The 22,961-nt window shown below is 41.4% G+C and overlaps 1 protein-coding gene across 1 annotated transcript in view; it reads left to right on the top strand.

The window, feature by feature from the left end:
- Nucleotides 1-22,961, top strand: part of me1 (malic enzyme 1, NADP(+)-dependent, cytosolic) — a 137,089-nt gene that overhangs the window by 99,236 nt on the left and 14,892 nt on the right. The window contains exons 7-10 of the mRNA XM_013132077.4: nucleotides 17,468-17,577; nucleotides 18,325-18,422; nucleotides 19,131-19,244; nucleotides 20,257-20,362. Coding sequence (XP_012987531.2) covers nucleotides 17,468-17,577; nucleotides 18,325-18,422; nucleotides 19,131-19,244; nucleotides 20,257-20,362 — 428 coding nt within the window. The remainder of the gene's footprint in view (nucleotides 1-17,467; nucleotides 17,578-18,324; nucleotides 18,423-19,130; nucleotides 19,245-20,256; nucleotides 20,363-22,961) is intronic.

Here is a 22,961-nt window from a genome sequence, read left to right as displayed (position 1 = left end):
CCACTTACAAAGCATGTAGAAGTCTGTAATATTTATAATAGGTACTCTTCAACTGCGAGTGACGGAATCTAAAACAAAAATCCAGAAAATCACATTGTATGATTTTTAAGTAATTAATTTGCATTTTATTGCATGACATCAGAAAATTGATACATCAGAAAAGCAGAACTTAATTTTTGGTACAGAAACCTTTGTTTGCAATTACAGAGATCATACGTTTCCTGTAGTTCTTGACCAGGTTTGCACACACTGCAGAAGGGATTTTGGCCACGGTTGGGATGGTGTTCTTGGGGTTGTACTCATCCTTCTTCCTCCAAACACGGCGAGTGAAGTTTATACCAAAAGGCTCTATTTTTGTCTCATCAGACCACATGACCTTCTCCCATTCCTTAGGGTGACCCAGCCACGACCCATCTTCAATGCTCTTACTGAGGGAAGGAAGTGGTTGGCCAAGATCTCGCGATACATGGCCCCATCCATCCTACCCTCAATACGGTGCAGTCGTCCTGTCCCCTTTGCAGAAAAGCATCCCCAAAGACTGATGTTTCCACCTCCATGCTTCACGGTTGGGATGGTGTTCTTGGGGTTGTACTCATCCTTCTTCTTCCTCCAAACACGGAGAGTGGAGTTTAGACCAAAAAGCTCTATTTTTGTCTCATCAGACCACATGACCTTCTCCCATTCCTCCTCTGGATGATCCAGATGGTCATTGGCAAACTTCAGACAGGCCTGGACATGCGCTGGCTTGAGCAGGGGGACCTTGTGTGTTCAGCAGGATTTTAATCCATGACGGCGCAGTGTATTACTAATGGTTTTCTTTGAGACTGTGGTCCCAGCTCTCTTCAGGTCATTGACCAGGTCCTGCTGTGTAGTTCTGGGCTGATTCCTCACCTTCCTCATGATCATTGATGCCACACGAGGTGAGAGTCCCAGACCAAGGGAGATTGACTGTCTTCTTGAACTTCTTCCATTTTCTAATAATTGCGCCAACAGTTGTTGCCTTCTCACCAAGTTTCTTGCCTATTGTCCTGTAGCCCATCCCAGCCTTGTGCAGGTCTACAATTTTATCTCTGATGTCCTTACACATCTCTCTGGTCTTGGCCATTGTGGAAAGGTTGGAGTCTGTTTGATTGAGTGTGGACAGGTGTCTTTTATACAGGTAACGAGTTCAAACAGGTGCAGTTAATACAGGTAATGAGTGGAGAACAGGCAGGCTTCTTAAAGAAAAACTAACAGGTCTGTGAGAGAAGGAATTCTTACTGGTTGGTAGGTGGTAAAACACTTGTCATGCAATAAAATGCTAATTAATTATTTTAAAAATCATACAATGTGATTTTCTGGATTTTTGTTTTAGATTCCATCTCTCACAGTTGAAGTGTACCTATGATAAAGATTACAGACCTCTACATGCTTTAAGTAAGAACCTGCTAAATCGGCAGTGTATCAAATACTTGTTCTCCCCACTGTATATTTTTTTCTGGGGGCTCAAGATTTCTGGCGATGGCCCTGGCTGCAGCCTATAGTGATGTAACCTGTTTAGCCATTTAAAACCCCTGTCTCCAGAGCGTTCAGTAATGGCCTTGACATAACAGGATACGATTGGTTTAATGGATCACTGGGCTTCAAGTCATAACTGGGGGATGAGGCTGTTTGGTATTCCATAATTTTCTAAATTAGGTTTATATGTTCATTCATGTATTTTCGTTTTTTCTTGGTTTGTGCGGATGGATGAATGACTTAGTATTTACAGTATATGGTGAAGCCTATACTTTCCTTTGGTCAATCTAGTCCAGTGCTGTCTCTTAAGTGACTAATATTTTGGCTTCAGTGACACAGTTGTCCCTGGTCACCCCTGGACAACACGTGGCCTTGCTTAACATAAGACCTGGGCAGCACCACAGAGACCAGAGCAGAGACCAGGGTCTGGGGCCTTTCCAACTGGCAGGGGAAAGCCATGACTTCTAAATAACCGGGTGGCTTCAGATCTCCAAGGATTGGTAGATTTTTTTTTCCCAGAAAAAGCCAGATTGGCGGAAAACGAATAATTATGGGGTTGCAGATTGAATGAATGATTATAGTCTTGGACTTTTTTAATAAAACTCGTGTTTAGTTTTTGAGAGAAACTGAGAAAGTTTGAAGGCAGGCAGGGTACTCATTTGGAACCTTTTTATGTACTGAAGCAGCTAAAAATTTACTTTGAAAAAATCTACAAAGATCTCAGGCCCATATCTTGACTAAGATGGCTACTAGCAAACAGTTTATAGGTGTCCCATCTAATTTTGTCTCTGGTCAAACTAAAAGGACACGAATGTCAAATCAGTCAAGATGCTCTCCAGTGTTTCAGAACAGAGGAATAAAGGCCCAACAAAAGTTTAAAATAGCCAGTTCAATTCCTTGGGGTCAGACTCGAATAAGTTTTATATACAGCCTAATTCCATGAATGATTTGTCCATTGGATTTGAATGAATGAGGGTGGAGGTAGGGGGCTGACCACTGGATATCAATGATGCTGAAAAGTTATTTTTGACTCGTTACCTTGTCTGTGCCTATTAACGCTTGATTTAATTTTCGTGTCAATTCCTATTTAGAAAAATATGCACTCTGCAAAACCTCAGCCGTTGGTCAATCCGATGAATTCCAGGCTTTTACATCAGTTGCTCATTGCTCATACACAGTGGTTATAGAAAGTCACCACCTCGTTTAGGCATGGTGTTCTTTGGTGGGAAAGCTGTATTAGGTTTTCTGTCTATCTATTGTCTGTCTATTCTTGTTCTGAGAAATTAAGGATATTGCCAAGAAACTGAAGATGTCGTACAACGATGTGGACTGGTGTTTTGCAGGTACTATTTAATGACATTGCCAGTTGAGGACCTGTGAGGCGTCTGGTTCTAAACTAGACACTAATGAATTTTTCCTTTTGCTCAGTTGTGCACTGGGGCTTCCCACTCCTCTTTCTATTCTGGTTAGAACCAGTTTGCGTTGTTCTGTGAAGGGAGTACTGCACATTTTTGTACGAAGCAGTGGCGTCCTCTATGAATTAAAATGAATCCTGAGGAAAACTGATTTTGTCTTTTAATTTCAGGCTGTAAGTCAACAAAAGGTAAGGGGGTGGTGACTTTCTGTACCTACTGTTTTGGTGACTGGGAAGGACTGTATATTTTAGCTGGTCTTTAAAAGGTTGTGGCCATCAAGGGGGCATCGATCAGAATGCAGACAAGATGTTCCTTTTAGATGATTTATTAGAATAAATGCGTCAGCGGGTATTGGTGTGTGGTTCTAAAACAGAGATACAGATATAAATCAGTAAATGAAGGTTATATAAATGCCAAATAGCTATTACATGCCTAGCAGGTATATAATAAACAAACACACAATCAAGAGATTAAATTATAGTTTTGTTATATAACTTAAATGCAGTAGTTCACTCTCTGCCTGTTCAAAGATTAATTGCTGCAAATTCACTGCAACAATACCTAACATTCTAAATAGATAAACATAATTATAAGATACAGTATTCCTCCTTAATGGAAACAACGTTAAACATTGTGCAAGAACAACATAAAATATTTCAAATGTAGATATATAAGGCTTGCAAAGCAACACTTCCATTAATATATATACTGCGGTCTAAACAATTAACATGCGGGCAGTGCAAGGCTCCGCCATTATACAATAACGAGCAGCAACATGCTATGACCTCATTACAGCACAATAAACAAAGCGTAACTTTATAAGGTAAACGAACAACAATATCCGTATTACTTACTGGTAGTTGCATGCACACAATTGTAAGAACTTAAATATAATTACAGTAACACTATATACTAATATCTATAAATCAACTGCACAGTCTTTCAATGTCAGCTCCCTCTTCCAAACTTCCTGAAACTGAACTTAAAACAATCTTCCTCAGCGAAAGGCCGAGCGCAGTGGCGCTCCTGATTGGCCGATTCTCAAACCGCCAATAGACTATGTGCACCAGCGTAGTGAGGAACTTCTGCTTTTATCTAGAAGTCTGCATTGCAGTTTCCGGTTTACTTACTAATACTCATCTGCATTAGTAAACACCTAAACTAACAACAAGATGAGTGATGCTGTTGTATGGAGAGAAAAAAAGAAATATAATTTATGTGACTCATTTAAGTTTCAAGGTACAAGTGGGGTATCATTTTAATCAGGAGAATGTCCTCTTTTTAATAAAATATGGCTTGCGCCATTCAATGACTTCAAACGCTAGACTATACTTCCAAGTAACTCAGGTTTAAGCGCAATTAATACCATATAGGACCAGATGTTTACTTCCTATGCCAGTTGTTATTTTTCAGTTTCGTTGAGAAATTAGGTTACAGTAGTAAAATAAAAGAGGAGACCTGTTTTGGTGCTTTTGAGGCTATGGAATTTTAAGCTTCATTCAGGTTAGAAGAGGCTGAACGAAGGTTTGTTTCAATTCATTTGCTATGGGACGCGCTAGCGTTCCAGCTCAGCCAGCGTACTTTTGCCGTTTTTGAGGCTAGGGTGAATTTTTATGCGTTCTATTGTCCTGCCTAATACTAAACTAAAAAGGAACATGTTGCTAATTAGCTTAGCCGATAGCCAGCCGGCACACCACAGTAAACTACTTACCCTCGTATTTCTGCAGATAACTCAATACGTAGAGTTTGAATCCCTTGTTCCGCTTGCTTGTTGGAGCAGGGGACCAGGCATCAACAATTCGATGGACATCACTAATGCTTATTTTAGGCAGGTCTTGGAGACATCTACTAAAAACTGAAATTTTGGGCAACGCGGGTGATCGCCTTAAGTAAACCGGAAAATGATATGCCGACATCTGGCTAAAGCGGAAGTTCGTCCATACGCTTGTGCACAGAGCCTATTTACCTGCCTAAAAGGGTCGTCCCTCGTCACACCTACAGTAGATACTCCAACTAAAACATCAAAGAACAAGCAATAATATGTTAAAGAGCTGCCTATGAAAACCTTTCTAGAAACACTAGAACCTAGGTGGAGATCTAGTGAAAGGTGAGCCCCCTGGTTTTGTCCATTCCTCTTCTTGCTGTGTTAGTGGACATTTTTGAAATATATGGCCTTTCAAGGTTGGATAGCTCATTAATTAGATGAACAAATAGATTTACTTACTAAGATTTACTGGAGTAAATTTATTTAGTTATGATTTACTTGAGTACATCTAAATGTCAATTTGCTTTTCATTACCAAGCATAAAAAAGTCAGTTCAAAGTCATGGTATAAGGTCCAGCTTGGGTCAAGCCTTTTGGGCAGATAGACAGGGGATATTGGACTGTCAGACTGATGGGTGGAGGAGGAATGCAGACTGTTATTCCTTTTTTTAATGACGGATTGTGGATTTGGGAAGTAATGCTTGTTGCTGATAGATGCTTGCTCCCTGGGGTAGAAGGGGCCTTTATTAAGGTCTGGGCCTCAATCTCTTTGGCCTTCCAGCTGAGTGGGCCCTACAGGTGAGCCCCCAGTGACACAGAACAGGTGTGGATACACACCTGGGCTAGAAGGAAAAAAAGTTTAACAAACGAGTGTGTACTGGATTGGTAAATGTGAAGTTAACGTGTGTTATCGTACCGGACAGCTGTATTTGGACAGTGTTCATGCTTGTGATATTTGGTATGAATGTAGAAGAACAACATTGTCTTTATGCCGTCTCCTCCGCTTGTGTTGCACCCTTAAATCTGGAGGTAGAGTTCCGACTGGATTCATTTGCCTTAAGGAGCCAGCGTCTTTAACTTTATCCCACACACGTCTTCAAACGTAACCCCATCTGAGTGTTCCTCCACATGGGACATGTGCTGTCATCTCTTATTGCCATCTTGGCCTTTTCTCTGACCAGTATCAAACATTTTACAGTGTGTCAAAAGCTGTAGACTCACTGTAGGGAAACTTGGGATAAAGCTTAGTTCACTGTCAAAAAGAAGATAATTAAGTATTTTCCCATGTTGGCTACTCATTTCCTTTCATAAGAAGGTGTATTAGCCATGCTAGCTGTAAATCACTGAAGTGTAAAAGAACAAAAGAGGTCTGTCCTCTTGGCAAAAACCCCCAAATGGCTTTTTCTGCAGTGCAGGGAAATATCACATTGTTGGGGCACTCATCTGCGCACTCAGATGGGTGATTTTGGCTAAAATAAGTTAATGATGATAATACTAAGAATATCGTTTGAGGTGTATATCAAATGGTGCTTCAGGAAGAACATTCATTTCTACACAGAAAGCCAGCAGAGTGGGGGTAAAATGCTTTGTGGGTCAGTGTTTTCAGAGGGCCGCTTGTTAGTATGACAATGTAATATGCTAATATTATTTTCAATGGTATCAACACATCCTAAAACCTCTCCAGATCATTCTTTAAGCCGAGGGGTTTTGGCTGAAATTTGAGTACATTTTGGAAATACAGCACACTCAGAACAGAATTACTTTCATTTTCCACCAGCTTGTCTTCCATTTACTAGCATATGGAACAAACAACTGTCCTATATATTTTCTATCAGAAAGAAAAACAATACTGGACCACACTAACCACACCTTCAACAATTGAAGTTTTACTCATGAAAGTTAACCAGGCCGATAAATCATTTTACATAGCTACTATTTATAGGCCCCCCGGGCCATACACATTGTTCCTCAATGAGTTTCCAGAATTCTTGTCTAACCTTGTAGTCATGGCAGGTAGTATTCTAATTTTTGGCGATTTCAATATCCATATGGAAAACCCCAATGATCCTCTTCAAAAAGCCTTTCAAGCCATAATCGACTCAATGGGTTTCATCCAACATGTCCCAGGTCCAACACATTGCCACAATCATACCTTAGATTTAGTCCTGTCACGAGAAATAGATATTGTAGATCTAATAATTTACCCCCAAAATCCTGGATTATCGGATCACTGTCTTATTACATTTACCGTTAAAACAAGAAATCCACTTGCCCCCCAAACAATGAGTTTCAAAAGCCGTACTATAAATTCTCGGATTACAAATAAATTCCTTGATATTCTTACTAGTTCGCTCATAAATGACAGAGTAAATAAATCTGTAAACGATCAAATCGAGGATCTAAACTCAATACTGCGAAATACATTAGACATAGTTGCACCACTAAAAACTAAAGAAATACGCAACAAGAAACTTGCTCCTTGGTACACCGACAATACTAGAGCACTTAAGCAAGCCTCCAGAAAATTGGAGCGAAAGTGGCGCTCCACCAAGTTGGAAGTATTTAGACTAGCCTGGATAGACAGTACAGTACAATACCGAAAATCACTCACGTCTGCTCGATCAGCTTATTTCTCCAACCTGATTGAGGCGAACAAAAACAATCCAAAATTTCTCTTTGATACAGTTGCAAAGTTAACAAAAAAGCAAAGCTTAGCAAGTGAAGTGGGTCTTCACTTTAGTTGTAATGAATACATGAACTACTTTGATGAAAAGATCGTCACCATTAGAAAACAAATAACTGAATCCTTAAATAGTTACGGTCCTAAAAATCTCGGTTGTCCGGAAAATTTCCGGAGCCTCCCTGATCAGGTGTCAATGGGGACACTTGAGTTTTTTAATACCGTATCGCTCGACACATTTAAAAAATGTGTAATGAGTTCTAAACCCACAAACTCTCAGCTAGACCCGATTCCTACAAAATTACTTAAGGAGTTATTTCCTGTGCTAGGTCAGCCAATGCTGAACATAATAAATTGCTCCCTTTCCTCCAGATGCGTACCAAACTCACAAAAAATTGCGGAAATTAAGCCTCTTCTAAAAAAATCTAATCTAGATCCCGACATATTAAACAATTATAGGCCAATATCGAACCTCCCGTTCCTCTCAAAAATCTTAGAAAAATGTGTTTCCCAACAACTGAATGCCTTCCTAAAGACAAAAAATATTTATGAAATATTCCAGTCTGGTTTTAGATCCCATCATAGTACTGAGACTGCACTCGTGAAGGTAACAAATGACCTTCTAATGGCCTCAGACAAAGGTTCCGCATCCGTCCTGTTGCTTCTTGATCTTAGTGCTGCTTTTGACACTATTGATCACTCCCTTCTCTTAGAGAGACTGGAAACCAATATTGGGCTACGTGGACATGTTCTAGCCTGGTTTAAATCTTATTTATCTGAAAGATATCAGTTCGTTAGTGTGGATGGCATATCCTCTGACAAGTCAAAGGTATGCTTTGGAGTTCCTCAAGGCTCGGTTCTGGGCCCATTACTTTTCTCACTATACATGCTCCCTCTGGGCGATGTAATCCGAAATCACAATATTAACTTTCACTGTTATGCTGATGACACACAGTTATATATTTCAATGAAGCATGGAGAAGCCCCTAAATTAGCTATTTTGGAAGCATGCGTTTCAGATATTAGGAAGTGGATGACAGAGAATTTCTTGCTCTTAAACTCAAATAAAACAGAAACGCTCCTTTTAGGACCCAAAAAACAAAGAGCGTTGTTAGCAGATCTCACTTTGAACCTCGACGGCTGCATGGTCGTATCCCAAAAAACTGTAAAAAACCTTGGCGTTACCCTTGACCCTGACCTCTCCTTTGAAGAACATATAAAATATGTCTCGAGTTGCTTATTTTCATCTTCGAAACATCGCAAAAATTAGAAACTTTCTATCAAAAACTGATGCAGAAAAATTAATCCATGCTTTCGTTACTTCTAGATTAGATTACTGCAATGCTCTTCTCTCTGGTTATCCAGACAAATTAATAAATAAACTTCAATTAGTGCTGCACACAGCTGCTAGAATCCTAACTAGAACAAAAAAATTTGAACACATTACTCCTGTCCTGGCATCCTTACATTGGCTGCCTGTTAGGGTTAGGGCTGATTTTAAGGTTTTACTCTTAACCTATAAATCAATACATGGACTTGCTCCTACTTACCTTGCTGAAATGATCCAGCCATACATACCTACACGTAACCTTAGATCACAAGATGCAGGCCTTTTAATTGTACCTAGAATTTCTAAACAAACAGTTGGCGGCAGGGCCTTTTCTCAGAGAGTTCCACTCCTGTGGAATGATCTGCCAATTAAGGTTAGAAATGCAAACTCAGTGCAAACTTTCAAGTGTCTACTAAAAACTCATCTCTACAGCACGGTTTATAATTAGGTGTAGCCTGGCCCGGGGGCGTGAAGGTGACCAGTAGGCTTGATACTGTCCACCCTTGCTGTCTTGCCAGGTGGGCTCTCGTCGCCACTGGGATGCCCTCCCTCCAATGCCCTTCGGGGGAAGAGTCACTGGCTTGTTGTTGACTCTCTATTGCGCACTTGTGCAGTTGGGCTGTACGCTGCTAGCAATACTCGGCCCTCATTCAGGGGGGTTGCGGTTGGTGGGTGTCCCTTTGGTTGATGCCTGGCAATGTGGTTGGATTGATTTCCTGCCTGTTGGGCCCTGTCCGGGGCCTCCCCCGGGTAGGGCCACAGTGTCACCGGACCCCCCCGTCTCAGTTTCCAAGGTGTTACGCTGCTATATTATTGTGCTGGGGGACATGAGGGATGTACTACTAACTTTTCTCAGTTTCCTCCAATTTTAAATTTTAGAAGGAGATGAGGTCCTGGTCCACACCTGCGGACTACCTGGTTTGGGGGGACCGTTGCTGTTCCTGTCCTTGTCCACCTGGTCATACTTCTGACCTAGTTTAAAATCAAATATACTCTGGATTTAGCCAAGAGAAATTTATTTATTATTCCAATTGGACTCTTAATATTTCACCCGGCACAGCCAGAAGAGGACTGGTCACCCCTCTGAGCCTGGGTCCTCTCTAGGTTTCTACCTAAAATTCGACCTTCTTAGGGAGTTTTTCCTAGCCACTGAAATTCAACACTACTGTTGTTTGCTCCTTGGGGTTTAAGGACGGGTGTCTCTGTAAAGCACTTTGTGACAACTGCTGTTGTAAAAAGCTCTTTATAAATACATTTTGATAGATTTTTTGATTGATTGAACAAACATCCTTGTGCTAGGCCCCTGCACAATTCAAACCTTTTTTGAAACAATAGTATCCAGACCTCCAAGAAGGTGTGTTGACATTTGGAGGTATGGCCTTGTGAGACTAGATATGGCCTAATGTGGTAAGGTTTTAGCCATGCTCATTCAATGTGAGATCTGACCCAGACCTATTTGGACCTATTCCATAAAGGAGGTGCAAGGATATGGATTTTTCTCACCATCTCTCGGTCACTAGCAGTAATAGTGTCACCTATCATCAGAGTTAACTGTCCACTTGATCGAAGCGCTAAGGAGTGGAGGTTTAAGTGACGTTTGTAGTGAAAGTGGCATAGTCCCCAATACAATCACATCAGATTCTGAATTGTTCATACTTATCCATAAAAGCCGTTATGTTTCAGAATAGGATTTAACATTCGTTATGTACAGTTTTGTAGCAATAGTTTAAAGTAAAAAAAGAGTGGGTGTGGCACACTGGTAATTTGTGGAGGTATCCCGGTTAAATCAGATCCAGCCTTTTTCTTGGCTAGTTCATGTCTGTCTGAGAGGTGCATTGGGGAGTGCAAACCTATTCAAAGACAAAGGGCTTAAGCAGAGAATGGAAATTGTCTAAAGATTGGGTATTTATCTGATCAGACAGGCTATAGTTAGGGCTATGAAAGGGGCATAACTATTTAACTAGTCCTTCTCTCCCTCTCGAAGTCCTAAGGAGCTTGGGGGCTTTGGCCCTGGGTTAGACGGATCCACTGTTTTCAGTCTGTCCCTCAATCTTTAATCTTCTAATTGTCATTGGTAGCCATTTAGTCCTCCCAATCATTATTCAAATGTATCCTTTCCGCAGTACTGGGGTGCTGCAGACGCAGTGGGAGACATGGAGGCCTGTCACACCCCCATCTCTCCTTCTGCCTTGAGACAATGAAATGTTTATGGGGCCTTTTTGGCTGCTTCGTGCATCCCAGACGTAGCCTCCGCTACACTGCTTTAGTACTTTTCTCTTCCCCTCTGCCTGATAGAAAGCACATTTTCTCTTCGCGGCTCTGCTGTGTTCATTTACAGCAGTCGTTCCCTCAATCCCTGTGTCAGGCTTTACTGACAGCTGAATCATGGATGGCTGAGTTTGACCAATAAAGAGATGGATGAGCAGGAGGAGACACCTCTGATTTGTCTCACTGCAAAAATGAGCTGTCATCCTCTCTCAACATCTCTCGTGTCCCTCTCGCTTCATACTCCTCCTGTGCAGGAGACTTTATAGCAACAGCAGAACTGGGAAACACTTCAGTCATTTGTACAGTAAGCTGCAGAAATTCTGTGGGTAGAATATTTTCCATATGCTCGGCACGGCCAGACGAAGTCCTGCAGAAAGACTGAGAAAAGAGCGATATGGGGATATATAATGCAGTGAACAGAGACCGAGAAAGACAAGTAATCCTGTCGCTAGGAAAACTCATGGAGATGGGGGGTGGAACTCGCATAGCATCCTCCTCGCCCTCATGATTGACAGGCCAGCACTCTGACCAGAAGTTTCTGTCTGTTTACTTGGCCTGTCCCCAATTTCCTACCATGTCGAGAGGCCGAAACGCAAACCCTCGTTTTTATTCGAAGCGAATGTTCGGCTCCTCTCCGTTCTACCTTTATTGTATGTAAACTCGGGCTTGGGGGAGTGAGAGCTTATGTTTTTATAGATTTGCAACACTGTGAAGGAGCACATAGGGAACCAGTAGTTGCTTGCCTCTAAGGCTAATTTAACAGCTGTTTATTACATTTTTTAGTGTTTTGTATTTTATTTGAGCTGCTGACATGGTGTTGATGAAGGTATACGTCCAGTGAACTGGGGATTTTGTCAAGTAGACCAGGGATGATTTACTATAAGTTTGGTTAGACTGTAGACCTCCCTCCTTGATAGATGAGTCACCTGCCACGTATCCTGAACAACAGCTGTTTGAGGATTGTTCATGATTTAGAGGCAAATGTAACTGAATTGTTCCTGAGAACCAAGATTCCTATTGTAATTGTGTGTACATACAGCTACTATATACAGCTAATGCTTAGTTTTTATTCATAATTAGTGACCCCCACTAAGGTTTGTATCTAAGGACTTTTTCATTTTGTATTGTTTCAATCTGGAATGAAAATTGATATACTAAAGGTGTAAAATATAATTTCATTGGCAACAAAGGTCAATTTATTATATTATGATTATTCTCTCGTTTTGTGTTTTTCTAGTGTCCTTATTGCTACTGGTAGCTTGAGGCGGTACCGGCAGCCCAATCAGGTTGCACAGGTAGTTCAGCTCCTCCAGTTGCAAGAAGGTTTGCTGTGTCTCCCAGTACAGGGCTGTCGAAGGGCATCAACCCAGCAGCAGAACCGGTATCTGCTCCTTTGTGCGAGGAGAAACAGGAGGAGCACTGTCAGAGCCCTACCAAATGACCTCCAGCTGGCTACTGGTGTGCATGTTTCTGACCAAACAGCCAGAAACCGACTCCATAATGGTGGAATGAGGGCCTGATGTCCACTAATGGGACCTGTGCAACCTGCAGCTTAATTGGCATTTGCCAGAGAACACCAGAATTGGCGGGTCTGCCATTGACGCCCCATTCTCTTCACAGATGAGAGCAGGTTCACACTGAGACCCAAACCACTGATGATTTAGTTCCAGTTTAGTTAAATCTGGCTCAAGGTTTACAGATTAACCCTTTGGCGCGTACGATCACACTGGTGTGATCAATCTAGAGTGGTCCCTGGAGCGTACGATCACACCGGTGTGATTAGAACGTCATGTTTAGAACGCACCATTAGCTTACCTAGCTACAAGTAACGTAACAATGGCTGGTAAAACCGCGCTATTATTTACTCACATTTAGCTCAAACAGTGTTTATAACTTTATTTCCTGATTGTAATTGTTTCAAGACCATACTATGATATTAACCAGGTAGAAAGCATTCAAATCGGGACAAGAAGTGTTAGTTACGTACCAACAGACAGCCAACACTAATGCACAAAAACGAATTATATTAGCGACTACTACCGATCAAAACCATTGCAAAAACTTTCTAGAAGTTACGTTCCCCGTTGTATGCATTTTATATAGTTTATTCATTTTCACTGCACTGTATTACTGGTCACGATTTGTTAGCTAGCGGGCAGCTGACGTTTGCTAGCGGTTAGCTGACGTTTTCTAGCTAGCTACAGTAATAAATCAACCAACTTTTGCAGCTCTTAGAATTCGAGTCAACGAGAGAAGCTTGCAATGCAATGCATGTAGTGTTCCTTACCTAGCAAGGTGACTGTTCAAATGTTGGCGTGAGTTCAAATGTAGCGTGTATTGACGCCAAACAGGCTGTTGACAACCTTGCGGCTACACCAATGAATGTCAGCCTGCTCCGAATTAATGAGGTGGCACGTGGGCCAATTGAAAAACGAATTATGACCGCCTACCATGTTATGAAGAGAGCGAAACCATACGGTTTCTACGTCCATGACAGAGGCTGTGAATACGGTTAAAGAAACCATAAGGACATGGCTTGTTGACAGTGTCATGTTAACTACGCCTGCAGACGCGCTTACTAGCAGTGACACACAAGCAGCTTGCGACTCAAGTTGCTTGGGATTACCCCACCTGTTGGATTGAATGTGTCCTGTGCCATATTTATGTAACCATTAACTACATTATTTTATTATCACATCAAATGAAAGTATTTTAATGAAAATAATGATATTTATAGTAATTTTGATAGCTTGAAGAGTAATCATGTACATCATATTTATGTACACATCAATTGCTTGTATCAGCTCATGTCTCATAACATGCAAAACTGTGGTATAAATCAACATTCTGCAGATTTTGATATGTACATAAACAAACAATACAGTTGTATTCTTTCTCATTCATTTTGGGCCTGTAAAGATGTGTCCGGGCCAGTAGATTTCAGACCAACTGGCCCAATAGGGCAAGTGAAAAAAAATAATAATGCTTTCGACCCTGCACCTATTTAGCCTTTTCGCTCTGCCTTTCAATAGGGATTGCAAAGATATTGTCCTCAAGCCTGACAAACATCCCCATGACATAATGCTGCCACGACCATTGTGGGGATTGCTCGATTTGTTGAACGTCCTGCTCTAGGCAGTGTTGGGGTAGAATAATTGATGGATTTAACCGGAGTTAATTTCAAAAATTAGGGATACACTTTTATAGCCCCATCCCTGACTAGTCTGGGAGAAAGTATGGAAAATAACCAGTTTGGAAAGCTCCTGGGTTCTTCATGGTCTGACTGTTTACATACACTCTCTGACGCATACTCTGGGGCCTTTCAGAAACTGGTGTGTTTAATCTGAGATCATGTGACACTTAATTTCACACAGGTGGACTCTTAAGTATGTGAATTCTGAAGGCAAGTGGCTGCACTACAGCTCATATAAGTGTTATGAAAAATGAGGTGAATACCTAAGCAAGACCTTTATTGGTTATTTGTTAATAAAAGATAACATGCTTTTTTTTGCAACGGTGACATTTGTAAGACAACATGTGAAAAACAATTCAGCTGCTGAAATTCTCTATTATATCCATAAAAAACAAGTCTTATTTTTTGAACCCTTATTTTACCATTATACTAGCTTGGTTTGACTGGGAACACTTATTTTACCATTATACTAGCTTGGTTTGACTGGGAATACTCTTATTTTACCATTATACTAGCTTGGTTTGACTAGGAACACTCTTATTTACATGGAACAATCTGGGAGCAAGTAAGGTTAACTGCTAAAAATGAAAACTGCTTGGGGATAAGATCTAGCTATGTTTGTTAATGGTCAGATACTCTAAATGCTAGTCCACCTACCTGTCAAAGGTTTTAGAACACCCCAATGTTCGCAGTTTTTATTGAAATGTAAGCAGTTCCAGTCCAGTGAATAACCAGATATTGTAAAAATGTTAGCGGTAAACTGCCAGAGGTATAAAAAAACGTTTGTTACCAAAAACCAGAGATGGGGACAAGCCACACATGGTCAAGTCCAAGCAAGTCTCAAGTCTTAACCATCAAGTCTCGAGTCAAGTCTCAAGTCACAGTTCAGATAAATCAAGCAAGTCAAGTCAAGTCCAGGGTTCACCCTAAGCAAGTCAAGTCGAGTCCTTATAAGTTTCAAGTCAAGTCAAGTCACAGTACTAAAGAGATGAACACACACACACACACTGTCCTCTGCTTCTGACGTGCGCTCGGTGAGAAGCTCGATTTCAAAATCAAATACCGTTCCGTCTCTGGTTAGAATCCTGCTGCGTCCATAGCAACGCGCTGTTTTTCATGGAAACGGTCTGTTATCAAGAAATAACACGCATTCTGCACTGGAATTCAGCCAATCCATGTAATAAGGGCTAATAATAACAACCTTATAAACTAATTATTGTGACTGAAAAACTGCCTAATATGTAATTACGCTGTAATTATTCTTGTCTGTATGAGTAAAAAAATTAAACTCTTCGAAATGTTTAGGTGCTAGTAATCACATCGCCGCCTCCATGTTAGCCTTTCATGCAGTAAAGTTAACTGTTATGGTGTAAGCACAATGCTTTTTAGTTTCCACACGCAGTCCACAAACACTTGAAAATGTGCACATTTAATACAGACATTATAACCTACGTGTAATAATATACATGCCCGCTCATTTTAAGATGCCCATCAACCTTAAAATTCAGGCTATGCCACTGTTATAGTCAAATTCCCTTACATCTATTTACCAGACGTATTCAGTAATGATAATGGTCACATTTCTAACAAGAAAAAAACAAACATAATATGCAACCAAGGCCAAATTATGACAAACAAAAGATTCGTTATAGCAGGACGCAGCAGGATTCGTTATAGATCTTAGTGAAACTGAATATAAAGAGATTACTTTCTTACCTTTCCTTGTGGTTCTTAAAATGACGAATGAAATTTGACGTTGTTGGATATTTTGCATCTGGCAAATCTTTTTTTATTCACACGGTCCAGTTCAAAGTCCTTGTGTCCAAACGATACTATGTGTGGAGCTCGACTAACGTTACTGTCTGCCATGTTTGGCGCGGTTTGAATTGTGCAGCGTTAAAGGCACATACGCTGGGCTGATGTCACAACATATAAAATAATTTTATTGCTGTTTGTTTATTATAAGTTCAAGTCATTGTCGAGTCTTCCACTTCAAGTCAAGTCTCAAGTAACTTGTTCTCAAGTCAAAGTCAAGTCATTTTCATACTTTAATCAAGCAAGTCACAAGTCCTGAAAATTGTGACTCGAGTCAGACTCGAGTCAAGTCATGTGACTCGAGTCCCCCACCTCTGCCAAAAACTGAAAAATAATCTACATTTCGGAGTTATAAAAAAGTAATTTGTCAATGAACCAAGGAAGTCATTTAGACCATTATAACCCTTAAATGTGTAAAACCCCTTAAAAGAAAGCCAAGGTGTCTGAGTACAGTTTCCTGTGGGCGGCTCACAGGACAACAGCTTCAAGCACAGTTTAACACTGGTCAAAAGTAAACAAGTCTCAATTTCAAATGAAGAGAAGACTTGGAGCTATAGGTCGAGTCGCCATAAGAAAGACATTGCAAAGATGGCAAAATAGGAAAGAGATTCCGTCTCTCACAGTTGAAGTGTACCTATGATAAAAATTACTGACCTCTACATGCTTTGTAAGTAGGAAAACCTGTACATTAAGTACATTAAGGCATTCACTTTTTAAATTTTTTGAAAAGATTTAGGTGTTCAAAATTTTTTGACCGGTATTGTACATTACCACTTTGATTGCAGGACACCTTGTGGAATGAGGCAAACCAACCAGAGGGTTGCCAGTTCAAAGCCTGTGTCTGGTTTTGGGATATTTTTAGCCATTATATGCTTTATTGGTCAGGAAAGTGTTGAAAGATAGAGAAGTGAGTTTTGGTTGATAAAGCAGTAGGTTGGACTCAAACCCACACTGCAACAGTACATGTGCACCGGAGACCGCTGGACAGCCCCTAGGCCACAAGTGGTCTTAATCCTAATCCAAAATGTTGTGTGCATTGAGCTCATTGACAGTGAAAGAGTGCCCTCTACAGGATATAACCGAAAAAGGGTTCTTACTAAGTTTTTTTGTGAGGTACTGTTAAAAGCGATGCTCTACAGCGAACCCATTTTACTTGCATTTTCACCTTAATTCTTTGCTCTGCCATCTTGGAATCAAAGGACCAGTGTGTCTGGAAAACAAACAAAGATTCTATCTTTAATTGCTCAAGTAACATTTGTGTTCAATCTTTTTCAGGGTAGAGCCTTAGCACGCGCACACGGGAGTCGTTTTTATAAAACATGCTACACATTGTGTGTGGGTGACTATGTGCAACATTCTTCTTTGAAGTAAATGCACATCCTCACAGTCCTGGTGATCAGATCTCACCCCTCTGTTTTTCCAACCCTCTTGGCACAACAATGTCAAGAAAAAAACTAAACTGAATGTGAACGTTGTCCTATCTGACTTGGCTGTTTCATTCACAGGTATGGAATGGATTGTCTCATTCAATTTGAGGATTTCGCCAATTCCAACGCCTTTCGGCTGCTGAGCAAATACCGCAATCAGTATTGCACATTCAATGATGACATCCAAGGTAACTTGTTGGCAAGATGCCAATAACTATTACACAGGGACTTAGTTCTCGCAAGCAGACACAACCACCCACGCACCCATCCACATTAACTCCCACTCACCGTCAACCATTCTTCCTTTTGCACTTTTTTTTTCTCTTGCTCTATATTGCTTTTTTTTCCTTCTCCAACGCCCACCTACACACACACACACGGATAAACACCCAATAACACTTTTGCACACAGACTCAATCAATCAGTTAATTAAAATCTTATCAGAACTGGCCCTTCATCCCTCTCTTCAGTGGGATTCATCCAAAGACTCCCCAGAAGGCTCTGAGTCTCAAACTTCCCCATATTTCCCTCTACAGAAGGCACTCTGGGATGCTCTTCAGAGGGAATAGAGGGCAGATTGGGATGAGGAACATTTCTGGTTTTCTCAGTTGGTTAATGAGACCAGAGTATAAGTCACGCCAGGTCTTAGAAGCCAAGGGTCATCTATGGCAAATGGAACATTTCCTTAGAATTAGCCTTAAATAGAGGTTTTCTGCAGGCTAATGCAAACCACATCTTCTCTCCGACTCGCTCTCTTTGATTCTGCTTGCTGTCGGTGCAGACAGCACAAGGTGAGAATTTACTTATTCCTCTACAATCCTCGACGCGTGGCTAGGAGAATGTGTTAAGCTGTACTTCTGCAATACTCCCTGGCATTAATTCTCATTTCCCTTTTTTCATTAAATCCTCTGTCATTCTCTCTTGGACCCCCCCAGGTACCGCGGCAGTGGCAGTTGCCGGCCTACTTGCTGCACTTCGTGTCACCAAGACCAAGATGTCGGACCATACCATTGTGTTCCAGGGTGCAGGGGAGGTGGGCGCAGGGCTATGTGCAAGCTCACTACTCTTTGTTCCTTTCCCAAAATATATTGCCCCTAATGACATAATCAGAAATAACCACTGACCGATGCTTTCATATCCAATGCTCAATCACTGAACTTTGTAATTGAGGTTCTCTCAGACCGCTGGGCAGGCTTAATAGATCTTGTCTCTAATACGTACAACATGGCCATAAAGCTGTTTCTGGTGCAAAGTCTTTTGTAATGGGGAGGCATTTGGAATGGCATTTAGCCTCTGTGGTTCTTGACCTCCCTATGAACTTTGGTACCCCAGTCTTCATTAAAATGCCCTGGTTGCTGTGTTTGCTGTTGATGGATGACCACTTTGCGCTGAAAGGGACTTTGGCGGTAATGTGTAGAATTCAAGTGCTTTTGCCTAAAATCGGTTATAGTGCAGGTTATGGAACCCGGGTGAGACTACATTTTCACAGCTGTACAGTGAACCCATAAATAGAAACTACAGTAGCACAGTTCAGTAATAACTCAGAATAATATTTGGATAGTAGGTGGCCTTGGCAACGGTATTAACAATGCAGTGTAATTGTTCTTGTTTACAGGCAAAGGATAGGTATTCATTCATCGTTTGATCAGGGATGTGAATGCAGGGTCACAGTGACATACCTCACAGTCAGATACTCTTTCTCTCCCCCTCTTGGTCCATCCCTCTGCCTTTTTCCCCTCAGGCCGCAATGGGAATAGCTGATCTTGTGACCATGGCAATGCAAAAGGAAGGCCTGACAAAAGACGAAGCTCTGACAAAGATCTGGATGGTTGACTCCAAAGGCCTCATCGTCAAGGTGATCCCCCGGCGAGGATCACTCGGCCCCTTGTAGAGTAAACACAGCTCTTGCCCTGACCTATTGGCATGAGTGTCCCTGTATGACCTGACTTCCAGAATCTAAGCTAACTTTAAGGAGTTAACTGAATTTTATGTATTTGACCCCAAACCCTGGTTTATTAGATCAATAGGTAGGAAAATCTCAAAAGGAGTCAAGACTGTCATTGGATGAAAAGTTTGACTATTTGAATGTTTATTAAGGCAGCAGGCAGGGGTGGAGCTTAGCTTTCTCTACCGTGGGTGAGAACCTAAGCTGCAGGGCCCCTGACAACACCCCCCCCCCCCCCCAGGTGCAAAACTCTTACTAAATCCTAATCCACAATATTATTTACCATTAATGTTTAATACAATTCTTCCAAAACATTTCACCTACCATGTTGAACAAAAGCTTGTTATTAGGCTACAACAACACGTACCTGCAACTAAATTGTTTTTAGCAAATGAACAACAAAGTCAGAATTTTAACCATAAGAACTTCTTGTGGGCCTCTCTGATTGGCAGACATGCACCCATCACCCCCATTAAAGATCCGCCTCTGGCAGCGGGAAGACCAGTGTTTTCTGTCTAACCAGTAATCAAAAGGTTACTCAGGACAGTCCATTGTTGAAATGTAATGGATTCCACAGGCTTAAAGCAGGCCGACATCGACAGACATAAGATTCTGTTAAAATCACTGACTACTTGGAGGTCTTGGCGAAATTGAGACTCCTGTCACCAACCAACACTGAGTCATCACTGCCCTCTAGTGGCCAGAACAAATAGCATTAGCCTCCCTTTGAACCCATCAAGCTTATTGCCCTTTAGGGGTCACTGGTGTAGAAGTTCAGAATCCTTAGCTCTTGTAGATAATTTTCAGGAGAATCCTGTTAAGAAAACTTCAAAAACAATGTTACTTGGCAGGTGCCTGTTGGCATTTGTGGAAACAAGCTCTATCATAAACTTCTTACTGTCTCACTATCCCCCTCCAACAGGACCGGGATCATCTTACCTTTGAGAAGGAGAGATTTGCCCACAAGCATAAGCAGATGAGGAACCTGGCGGATGTGGTACATGAGCTCAAGCCTACGGCCATCATAGGTAACGTACCTCTCGGCTCACTGGGGTCAGTGACTAGCTCAATTGGATTTTTATTTTAGCTTTTCACGTAAGAGTAATCTTCCCAGATACCACGGCCACCCTACCATCACCTCTCTTGTTAGTTGTGCCTTTCAGCAAACCACTTAACACCAAACAAAAGCTGTCTGTGCAACCACTGTGTTAGCTCCCCATTATTCTAAGAGGGAATGGGTTAAAAGCAGGTGTTTCGGTACAGCCTTGACCAATAAAGAGGTCCAGATCTTAGTCCACAGATTTAAACTGTATGAACAGCTCTTCCCCCTTCACTAGAGCAGGGGTTCTCAAAAATGTTCATGTGACAAATGTTTGAAATATTGCGATGAACAAGAATAGTGGCAACCAAATAATATGTGGAAATAAAAGTTCCCCTTCATTTGGTGGTTTGGTGTAGAATTACGGGGGGGCGTTTAACCAAGGGAGGCTTTTAACCCGAAGCCATCCTATCTGTTCCCTCACATATGTTTGTTGTAGTAAGCTACAGTGGGGAGAACAAGTATTTGATACACTGCCGATTTTGCTGGTTTTCCTACTTACAAAGCATGTAGAGGTCTGTAATCATAGGTACACTTCAACTGTGAGAGACGGAATCTAAAACAAAAATCCAGAAAATCACTTTGTATGGTTTTTAAATAATTAATTTGCATTTTATTGCATGACATAAGTATTTTATCACCTACCAACCAGTAAGAATTCCGGCTCTCACAGACCTGTTATTTTTTCTTTAAGAAGCCTGCCTGTTCTCCACTCATTACCTGTATTAAGTGCACCTGTTTGAACTTGTTCCCTGTATAAAAGACACCTGTCCACACACTCAATCAAACAGAATCCAACCTCTCCACAATGGCCAAGACCAGAGAGCTGTGTAAGGACATCAGGGATAAAATTGTAGACCCACACAAGGATGGGATGGGCTACAGGAAAATAGGCAAGCAGCTCGGTGAGAAGGCAACAACTGTTGGCGCAATTATTAGAAAATGGAAGAAGTTCAAGATGACTGTCAATCTCCCTCGGTCTGGGACTCCATGCAAGATCTCACCTCGTGGGGCATCAATGATCATGAGGAAGTTGAGGGATCAGCCCAGAACTACACGGCAGGACCTGGTCAATGACCTGAAGAGAGATGGGACCATAGTCTCAAAGATAAACATTAGTAACACACTACACCGTCATGGATTAAAGGTCCCCCTGCTCAAGCCAGCGCATGTCCAGGCCCGTCTGAAGCTTGCCAGTGACCATCTGGATGATCCAGAGGAGGAATGGGAGAAGGTCATGTGGTCTGATGAGACAAAAATAGAGCTTTTTGGTCTAAACTCCACTCGGTGTGTTTGGTGGAAGAAGGAGGATGAGTACAACCCCAAGAACACCATCCCAGCCGTGAAGCATGGAGGTGGAAACATCAGTCTTTGGGGATGCTTTTCTGCAAAGGGGACAGGACGACTGCACCGTATTGAGGGGTGGATGGATGGGGACATGTATCGCGAGATCTTGGCCAACCACTTCCTTCCCTCAGTAAGAGCATTGAAGATGGGTCGTGGCTGGGTCTTCCAGCATGACATTGACCCAAAACACACAGCCAGGGCAACTAAGGAGTGGCTCCGTTAGAAGCATCTCAAGGTCCTGGAGTGGCCTAGCCAGTCTCCAGACCTGAACCCAATAGAAAATCTTTGGAGGGAGCTGAAAGTCCGAATTGCCCAGCGACAGCCCCGAAACCTGAAGGATCTGGAGAAGGTCTGTATGGAAGAGCGGGCCAAAATCCCTGCTGCAGTGTGTGCAAACCTGGTCAAGAACTACAGGAAACATATGACATCTGTAATTGCAAACAAAGGTTTCTGTACCAAATAATTAAGTTCTGCTTTTCTGATGTATCAAATACTTATGTCATGCAATAAAATGCAAATTAATTACTTAAATCATACAATGTGATTTTCTGGATTTTTTTTTTAGATTCTGTCACTCACAGTTGAAGTGTACCTATGATAAAAATTACAGACTTCTACATGCTTTGTAAGTGGGAAAACCTGCAAAAACCTCCAAGGCCATCTCTTGGCAGAGTATGGCGAACAGCTTGGTGTTCCTGGTATATGCCAGGAACAATATTCTGGGCCGTTTACAATTATTATAATTTTTTATTAAGTCTGACCTGTCGATTCTAGTGCCCTATGATTTCAGTGATGCATGAAACGCGGAAAGAATCGCAAATTTGGGAATAAAAATGGAATGTGGAATAATATACCTCACAACTTGGCTGCCACTTCAAGTGTCAAGTTTCAATTTAAGGTTTATTTGTCAAGTAACACACGCAAAATCGGCAGTGTATAAAATACTTGTTCTCCCCACTGTAACAACAGTCATCCTGCACAATGAAATTCTTGACATGGCACCCGACAGCTACGTAGTGAGAATTAACAATGTATAAAGCAAAAATGACTGTAAACTAGTAGCAATATAGTAGGTAGTAGTATTGAATATTATAAGTATGGTAATAAAATGCATAATGTAAACTAGCAGCAAATTGGTAGAATTATTGAATATTATAGATACGAGTGAAATATGATTGAAT

Source organism: Esox lucius, chromosome 20 (genome assembly GCF_011004845.1).
Source record: "Esox lucius isolate fEsoLuc1 chromosome 20, fEsoLuc1.pri, whole genome shotgun sequence".
In the NCBI taxonomy this organism is placed as follows: domain Eukaryota; kingdom Metazoa; phylum Chordata; class Actinopteri; order Esociformes; family Esocidae; genus Esox; species Esox lucius.
The sequence above is the reverse complement of the archived record's forward strand: the minus strand, read 5'-3'. Positions and strand labels throughout refer to the sequence as shown.